Source organism: Thamnophis elegans, chromosome 12 (genome assembly GCF_009769535.1).
Source record: "Thamnophis elegans isolate rThaEle1 chromosome 12, rThaEle1.pri, whole genome shotgun sequence".
NCBI lineage: Eukaryota > Metazoa > Chordata > Lepidosauria > Squamata > Colubridae > Thamnophis > Thamnophis elegans.
This window is the reverse complement of record NC_045552.1, coordinates 1,298,200-1,306,779: the sequence shown is the minus strand read 5'-3', so window position 1 is coordinate 1,306,779 and position 8,580 is coordinate 1,298,200. Positions and strand designations below refer to the sequence as shown.

The following is an 8,580-nucleotide window of genomic DNA, read 5'->3' as shown; positions in this document are numbered from 1 at the left end:
GAAATTGTCTATTTATTTATTTAACATGTGACAGTGGGAACAATTAACCAGTGGAACAGCTTGCCACCAGAAGTATTGGGTGCTCCAGCTGTGCTGGCTGGAGAATTCTGGGAGCTGAAGTCCACAAGTCTTAAAAGTTGCCAAGTTTGGGGACCCCTGGTATAAGGTCTCCTGCCTGAGCTTAAAAGACCTCCAAGGTCCCTTCCAACTCTTGTTATATGGCATTCAGTTCTGAGAAATCCCCAGCCAGGAGGACCACTGCTAAGAATTCTGGGAGTTGAAGTCTGGATCTCAAGTTCCGGAAAGGTGATCTTAAGAGCAGATCAAGAATGAAAAGTTGAAACAAGAGTCATAATGGGCTGTATAGACTCTTCCTCATACTTCATACTTCAACTCCCAGAATGCCGAGCGAACCGGGCTTTTCTCATTCTGAATACGGATTGGTTGCTCCGCCGCAGAAAGGCGGGCTTGACGGAGCGTAGTTTGTGATTGGGCGAGGCGACTGCCGCTCCATGAGGTACCCGGAAGGGAGCCGGTGGGCATCAGCATGTAAGTGATTCCTGGGACGGAGGGGGCTCAGCCTCCTGGGGAGGGGGAATAGTGGGGCGGGGGTCTCCTGAAGCCCCCTCCTTCTGCCTGCAAATATAACCCTAACCCCCTTTTTTTATAAGGCCCGTGCAGCTGGCATGGCAGGCAGAAATTCAGCAGATGCTGAATTCAGCAGGTTTTTATTCATTCATTCAATTCGTATTAATGTTGTTGGATTAATTTTGCTTATTGCATATATTTTTTTTGCTTCAAATAGAAATTGGCATAGCATCCTAGGGCTGGAAGGGAACTTGGAGGTCTTCTAGTCCAACCCCCTGCCCAAGGCATGAGACTGAATGTTTCACTGCAATTTTTGTTTTTTTGGGGGGGAGGGGAAGAGCTGGAGCTCAAGGAAAGATTGCAATGACCCTCCCCACCTTCCCCAAACCCCTCCCCGTTGTATTTCCACAGGTGAGAAGCGGAGGCTCACCTGTCCTGGCCAGGTGCGGAAGCCCTCGGCTAGTCGTCGGAGAAGAAAGTGAGGAAGCTCTGGATGGCCGGCTTTTGCTCGGAGGGGCCGAAGGAGTGGCCGATGGATCCATTTCGGGTAGCCCAGGTATTTTCCCAAGGAAGGTGGGTTTTGGCTGTGGACTGGTTGAAGGCGGAATTTATTGATTTATTTACATCCCACCCGTATTATTTTTTGCAAATAAGGCAGCAAACTAATACTAATACTCCATCCTCCTCCTTTCCCTCCCTCCCCACAACAACCCTGTCAAGTGGGATGGGCTGAGAAAGCGAGAGACACTGCCTCAAAGTCACCCCAGCTAGCTTCCATGCCTAAGACAGAACTAGAACTCACCTCCTCCAGGGGATTGGCTCAAAGTCTCCTAGTTGGCTTTCATGGCTAAGGCAGGACTAGAACTCACCATCTCCCTGTTTCCAATTGCTGGGATTCCTGCCTCATGCTAAGACAGTGTTTCTCAACCTTGGCGACTTTAAGTCCTGTGGACTTCAACTCCCAGAATCCCCCAGCCAGCATAGCTATGCCATTCCAGGCAAATGGCTGTCCAATCCCTTCTTAAAAGCCTGTTAAAAGCCTTAAAACAGTGTTTCTCAACCTTGGCGACTTTAAGTCCTGTGGACTTCAACTCCCAGAATTCCCCAGCCAGCTATGCTGGCTGGGGGATTCTGGGAGTTGAAGTCCACAAGACTTAAAGTCGCCAAGGTTGAGAAACACTGTGCTAAGACCTCCACATAGGGTGCAAACCTAGCTTGTATTATACCAACAGATCCCTCTGGCCAGGCGAGGAGGGCCTGTTAGGGATCCCATTGTTTTAAGAATTAATTCCTGATCCCTTTCCTGTTTACAGTCTCCACCAGCAGCCTATTATATTCCAGACTTCATCAGTGAGGAAGAAGAGCAATACCTTTGGCAGCAAGTACGTGCAGATGTTGTGACTTTCCAGTGGTGCAAAGGCGAACCTTCTAATGATGATACACCCCCCCCCCCCCGGTGTGATGCTTTGGGAGGGAGCTGCATAAGCTGGTTTTCTCCTCAAGCCGGAGGTCTAGAAATTAATATCTTTTCTCTTCCCAATTTCCAGATTTATAATGCCCCCAAGCCCAAGTGGACTCAGCTCTCTGGCAGGAGACTGCAAAACTGGGGTAAATTGTGTCAATAAAAGAGAATTCGGTGGTGCTCTCTGAGCTTCGTAATTTTCTTGCAGGCGTTTCATGACCCAGCTAGAGAACCTCATCAGGGCTAGAAGAGAATGGGGCTGAGGAGGAGGAGGAGGAGGACTGTGGGGTCCTTCATGCTCTCTGAGCTGGGTTGTGTTCTTGCAGGCGTTTCATGACCCAACTGGGGAATATTATCAGTGCTAGAAGGAGGGGAGCCGAGGTGGCGCAGTGGTTAAATGCAGCACTGCAGGCTACTTCAGCTGACTGCAGTTCGGCTGTTCAAATCTCACCGGCTCAAAGGTTGACTCAGCCTTCCATCCTTCCGAGTTGGGTGAAATGAGGACCCGGATTGTTGTTGGGGGCAATATGCTGACTCTGTAAACCGCTTAGAGAGGGCTGAAAGCCCTATGAAGCGGTATATAAGTCTAACAGCTATTGCTAGTTTGCAAGGAGAAGGAGCCCTGTGGGGTTCTTGGTGCTCTCTTTCTTGCAGATCCAACTAAACAACATTATCAGTGGTGAATTATTTGTCCGTCCGTCCATATGCAAGTTCAGGGGGGGAGGGAACCCTTTATTTACAGGGTGCCCCCAAGTGCATCTTATAGTCCGAAAAATACAGTATATGGCTGTCCACCTTATGCTTAGAGTGGCTGACACACAAGTCTCTATTTATATCATAAATAGTCTTTCGTTTCGTGCACACAGAGGGTTAGTTGATACGAGCACCTCCCGTTCAAAATCGGAAGCCTTCATTAGACCGTGGCTGATGAGCGTTTCCAAGCCTCTTTTCCTCCCACCGCCTTTCCCTGAGTTTATCCCTCCTGAGATCTCTTCCTCTTGCAAATTGGTTTCAGTGGGAAATCACTTTTTGGATGTGCTGAGGTCCTTTAAGGACGTCTAAGGCAGTGTTTCTCAAGCTTGGCAACTTGAAGATGTCCGGACTTCAACTCCCAGAATTCCCCAGCCAGCGAATGGGGAATTCTGGGAGTTGAAGTCCGGACATCTTCAAGTTGCCAAGCTTGAGAAACACTGGTCTAAGGGAAAAGTTTGTTTGTTTATGACATTTATTGGCTGCCAATAAATTGGCTTACTCACAATTGTGGCTTACTCACAGGGCCCCACTGGGCGGTTTACAATATGGAAAGATAAAATAATATAAACGCAGTATCACCAAAATATAGAGTTAGTGCAGTGGTTTTTTCAGCCTTGGCAACTTTTAGGATGTGTGGGACTTCAACTCCCAGAATTCCCCAGCCAGTCAGAAGTCACCAGGCTTGGCAACTTGAAGACTCGGGGGACTTCAATTCCCAGAATTCCCCAGCCAATCCTGGGAGTTGAAATTCCATACGTCTTTCTTCCCCGAACGTGAGGTCCTCAAATGTGTGCTAAGACTACCACACCCAGAATTCCCATTGTTTGGAGCCTTGCTGGCATGGAATTCTGGGCAATTGAGTTCCTTTCTATTTGGAATGTACCATTTGCAGGGGGGGGGAGTTGGTCCTGTCCATTCTATCTCCATCAAAAGCCACTGTCCCGTTGGTGCCAAGAGTTACCGTTCAACGTTGTCTTTGTGTGTCGCCCCCCCCCCCCCAACCACCATGCAGGAGGGCTGCCCCACCCGAAGGGGATGTTGGCAGAGAAATTACCCCCCTGGCTGCAGCGTTACGTGGATCGAGTGTCTTCCCTTGGGGTCTTTGGAGGAAAACCAGCCAATCACGTCTTGGTGAACGAATACCAACCTGGGCAGGGCATCATGGTAACCATTTCCTCCCCCCCCTCCTCTTTTTTGTCAGGGTGGGGGTCCTTTATTAATTTTCGCTTTCCTCGCAGCCGCACGAAGATGGGCCGCTGTATTATCCCACCGTTACCACCATCAATCTGGGATCACATACCCTCCTGGACTTCTACCACCCGGTCACCGGAGAAGCCCCCCCCGAAAGCCAAGAGGTGAGGTCAAAATACAAAATCACAGCCATTCTCAACAATAGAAAGAAAAAATAATAGAAAAAACAATACAAAAAGAATACAAAAACAATAGAAAAACAATAGGAAAAACAATAGAAAAACAATAGAAAAAAACAATAGAAAAAAACAATAGAAAAAAACAATAGAAAAACAATAGAAAAACAATAGAAAAACAATAGAAAGAAAAAATAATAGAAAAAACAATACAAAAAGAATACAAAAACAATAGAAAAAACAATAGAAAAACCAATAGAAAAAACAAAAACAATAGAAAAAAACAATAGAAAAACAGTAGAAAAAACAGTAGAAAAAGCAATAAAAACAATAGAAAAACAATAGAAAAACAATAGAAAAAACAATAGAAAAAAATAATAGAAAAAACAATAGGAAAAACAATAGAAAAACAATAGAAAAAACAATAGAAAAACAATAGAAAAAAATAATAGAAAAAACAATAGAAAAAACAATAGGAAAAAACAATAGAAAAACAATAGCAAAAACAATAGAAAAACAATAGAAAAAAATAATAGAAAAAACAATAGGAAAAAACAATAGGAAAAACAATAGAAAAACAATAGAAAAAAATAATAGAAAAAACAATAGAAAAAACAATAGGAAAAAACAATAGAAAAAAACAATAGAAAAACAATAGAAAGAAAAAATAATAGAAAAAACAATACAAAAAGAATACAAAAACAATAGAAAAAACAATAGAAAAACAATAGAAAAAACAATAGAAAAAAATAATAGAAAAAACAATAGAAAAACAATAGAAAAACAATAGAAAGAAAAAATAATAGAAAAAACAATACAAAAAGAATACAAAAACAATAGAAAAACAATAGGAAAAACAATAGAAAAACAATAGAAAAAAACAATAGAAAAACAATAGAAAAACAATAGAAAAACAATAGAAAGAAAAAATAATAGAAAAAACAATACAAAAAGAATACAAAAACAATAGAAAAAACAATAGAAAAACCAATAGAAAAAACAAAAACAATAGAAAAAAACAATAGAAAAACAGTAGAAAAAACAGTAGAAAAAGCAATAAAAACAATAGAAAAACAATAGAAAAACAATAGAAAAAACAATAGAAAAAATAATAGAAAAAACAATAGGAAAAACAATAGGAAAAACAATAGAAAAACAATAGAAAAAAACAATAGAAAAACAATAGAAAAAAATAATAGAAAAAACAATAGAAAAAACAATAGGAAAAAACAATAGAAAAACAATAGGAAAAACAATAGAAAAACAATAGAAAAAAATAATAGAAAAAACAATAGAAAAAACATCAGGAAAAAACAATAGAAAAAAACAATAGAAAAACAATAGAAAGAAAAAATAATAGAAAAAACAATACAAAAAGAATACAAAAACAATAGAAAAAACAATAGAAAAACAATAGAAAAAACAATAGAAAAAAATAATAGAAAAAACAATAGGAAAAACAATAGGAAAAACAATAGAAAAACAATAGAAAAAAACAATAGAAAAACAATAGAAAAACAATAGAAAAAACAATAGAAAAAAATAATAGAAAAAACAATAGGAAAAACAATAGGAAAAACAATAGAAAAACAATAGAAAAAAACAATAGAAAAACAATAGAAAAACAATAGAAAGAAAAAATAATAGAAAAAACAATACAAAAAGAATACAAAAACAATAGAAAAACAATAGAAAAAACAATAGAAAAAACAGTAGAAAAACAAAAACAATAGAAAAAACAGTAGAAAAAGCAATAGAAAACACAATCGAAAACACAAAACTACACAATACAACTAATAGAGCAGAGCAAAATAGAATTCTTTATTGTCCAAGTGTGACACACAAGGAATGGTCGCTAAACGAATCGTCGTAAACCAAGGACCGCCCCTTGTGGCGCCTACTCAAGAGCAGAATTTCTCTCACCTCCTCACTTGAACATGGGGGGTGGGTGGGGGGGCTTCGTGGCCGCGTGGACCTGGCTGGCGTTGGGTTGGACGTGGCCTTGGGGAGGAGAGAGTCTGGCCCTGGGCATCTTCCCCAACCGTCGGAGCTTTTTCCCTCCTCGGCAGAATTCGGCCCCGCAGACCCAGGAGGAGCGCTACGCCTTCTCCTTCCTTCTGAAGCCCCGCAGCCTCCTGGTCTTGCAGGAAGACATGTATGTGCGCTACCTCCATGGCATCCGCCCCGTCTCAACGGACACCGTGACGCAGGGAGTGGCTAACGCCGGCCTGTGTGGCTGCGAGATTGGGGACACGTTGCCACGTCAGACCCGGGTCTCCCTCACCATCCGCCACGTCCCCAAAGTGCTGAAAACGTCCATCATCCTCGGCCGGAGGAAGTGACTGGCGTTTCGCCTGGCGGAGTGGCGCCCCCAGGAGGCGGTGAGAGGGAAGAGCTGTGAGCCCCCCTCACTCAAAATCACCCGCCTTGGGTATCTCTCTGCAGCTTCAAAGAGAAATTGGCATGCTTGGGCCCAAAAAAATGCTTCTTCTTTTTTCCAGCATGCCAAAACTATGCAAATAAACTCTCGAGAATTGTGCACAGTTTATTCGGCATTTCCTAATTAGGTCAAGGATGAAACGATTTCAAAGCTTTGCCCTCCAGCTGGTGTTCAAACGTTTTCAAGAATTAAACGTTCTCCAGGTGTTCCCAGAAAATTATGTTTATTATGTCAGGAAGGAAAAAAATTGTTTTAAAAAAAAAGGAAGAGAGAGAGGAATTTTCTCAAAACTGTCCCGGAGGCCAATTTGGAACGTCTTTTCTGCCACGTGATAAAAAGTTTATTTTATTTATTAAATTTCTACACCGTCCATCTCACCCGAATTGTGTGATGCTCCTGTCAGCCCCTCCGTCCACGTGACCAGCGAAGAAGGATAATGGGCGTTCGGTAACACAGAGAGGGCCATTCTGTCCACCAAGTTTTTTAGGCAACTTTTAATTTTTTGGTTAGCCATCTTTTGGGTTAGAACGGTGAGACTATAATTGAAGAAAGTAAAAACACAATCACACACTCAGCCTGTTTTGATGCTCTCCAAACACAGGAAGCCCTGGACTTACGACCAAAATTGAGCCCAAAATTTATGTAACAGACAGCCGTTAAGTGAGTTTTGCTCCATTGTACGGTTTTTTCTTGCTGCAGTTGTTAAATGAATCATTGCAGTGAGTAACGGGGTTCTTAAGTGAATCATTGCAGTGAGTAACGGGGTCCTTAAGTGAATCATTGCAGTGAGTAACGGGGTCCTTAAGTGAATCATTGCAGTAACGGGGTTCTTAAGTGAATCTGGCTTCCGCATTGACTATGCTTGTCAGAAGCGTTGCAAAAGAGGATCACATGACCCCAGGGACGCTGTCACGAGCCAGTTGCCAAGCATCTGAATTTTGACCGCATGACTGTGTGGGGTTTTTTTTTTGCTGCCACGGTCGTAAGTGTGAAAAACGGCCATAAGTCACTTTTTTCAGTGTTGTAACTTTGGTCCCTCAAACCAAGGATTGCAATTCAAGCACAACTTTCGACAGATTCTTCCCAATATCAAGTTAAAAATGGAAATAAATCGTGGTGGGGAGAATTTCTTTACAAACCTTATCAGCATTTTCAATTCCTTAATAAAAAAATAAACAGAAATAAACAGCCTGCTGGATATCTTACGAGAATCCTCGACCTACGGCTACACCTGGGGCCACAGTTTCCATCGCTAGGCAGGGCGGTTACTAAATGAGTCGTGCACGATGTAAAGACTCTTTGCCTCTGTGGTTAAGCGAATCGCTGCCGTTGTTAAGCGAATCCCATGGTCGTTGAGTGAATACAGCTTGCCACTCTGGTTTTGCTTGTCGGAAGGCACCTGGGAAAGTCGCGAAGGATGATCGCGTGATCCGAGGACGCGGCAACAATCCTTTGTTTACCTTGAGCCGAGGTGGCGCAGTGGTTAAATGCAGCACTGCAGGCTACTTCAGCTGACTGTTATCTGCAGTTCAGCGGTTCAAATCTCACCGGCTCAGGGTTGACTCAGCCTTCCATCCTTCCGAGGTGGGTAAAATGAGGACCCGGATTGTTGTTGGGGGCAAATATGCTGACTCTGTAAACCGCTTAGAGAGGGCTGAAAGCCCTATGAAGCGGTATATAAGTCTAACTGCTATTGCTATTGAAGATATCTAGAATAACGTTTTTCTTTTTAAGGTGTTGAAAAATATCTTTATTTGCACCTGCCCATCAGAAAATCACCTTCTTCCTTTCCCGGATTTGAGCTTATTGGCAGGGGGGGGGGGGGATGCAAAGCTTTTAATCCAGAGGTGTCCAAACTTGGGAACTTTCTTGTGGACTTCAACTCTCAGAATTCCCCAGCCAGCATAGCCCACAAGAAAGTTCCCAAAGTTTTAATCCGTGGTTGACTTCCTTGTTCGGTGTTGTGCCAT

The 8,580-nt window shown here is 42.4% G+C and overlaps 1 protein-coding gene across 2 annotated transcripts; it reads left to right on the top strand.

The window, feature by feature from the left end:
- The first annotated feature begins 453 nt into the window (after positions 1–453).
- Positions 454–6,864, top strand: ALKBH6 (alkB homolog 6). 2 transcript variants are annotated; one of them, XM_032227294.1, is made up of 8 exons: positions 504–549; positions 672–724; positions 1,000–1,144; positions 1,902–1,970; positions 2,136–2,196; positions 3,816–3,967; positions 4,042–4,158; positions 6,240–6,864. In XM_032227294.1, exons 3-8 carry the CDS (start codon positions 1,082–1,084, stop codon positions 6,510–6,512), a joined length of 735 nt encoding a protein of 244 aa, XP_032083185.1. In that variant the 5' UTR covers positions 504–549; positions 672–724; positions 1,000–1,081; the 3' UTR covers positions 6,513–6,864. The 2 variants fall into 2 exon arrangements, with proteins under 2 accessions (XP_032083184.1, XP_032083185.1); XM_032227293.1 differs by lacking the exon at positions 672–724 and having other exon boundaries at positions 454–549.
- Positions 6,865–8,580: the final 1,716 nt, after the last annotated feature.

Coding starts and splice junctions, on each gene's coding strand:
- ALKBH6 (XM_032227293.1), top strand. CDS start 1,082: ATGGCCGGCTTTTGCTCGGAGGGGCCGAAGGAGTGGCCGATGGATCCA. Junction 1,971..2,135: donor AGCAATACCTTTGGCAGCAA/GTACGTGCAGAT, acceptor CCCAATTTCCAG/ATTTATAATGCCCCCAAGCC. Junction 3,968..4,041: donor AACCTGGGCAGGGCATCATG/GTAACCATTTCC, acceptor CTTTCCTCGCAG/CCGCACGAAGATGGGCCGCT.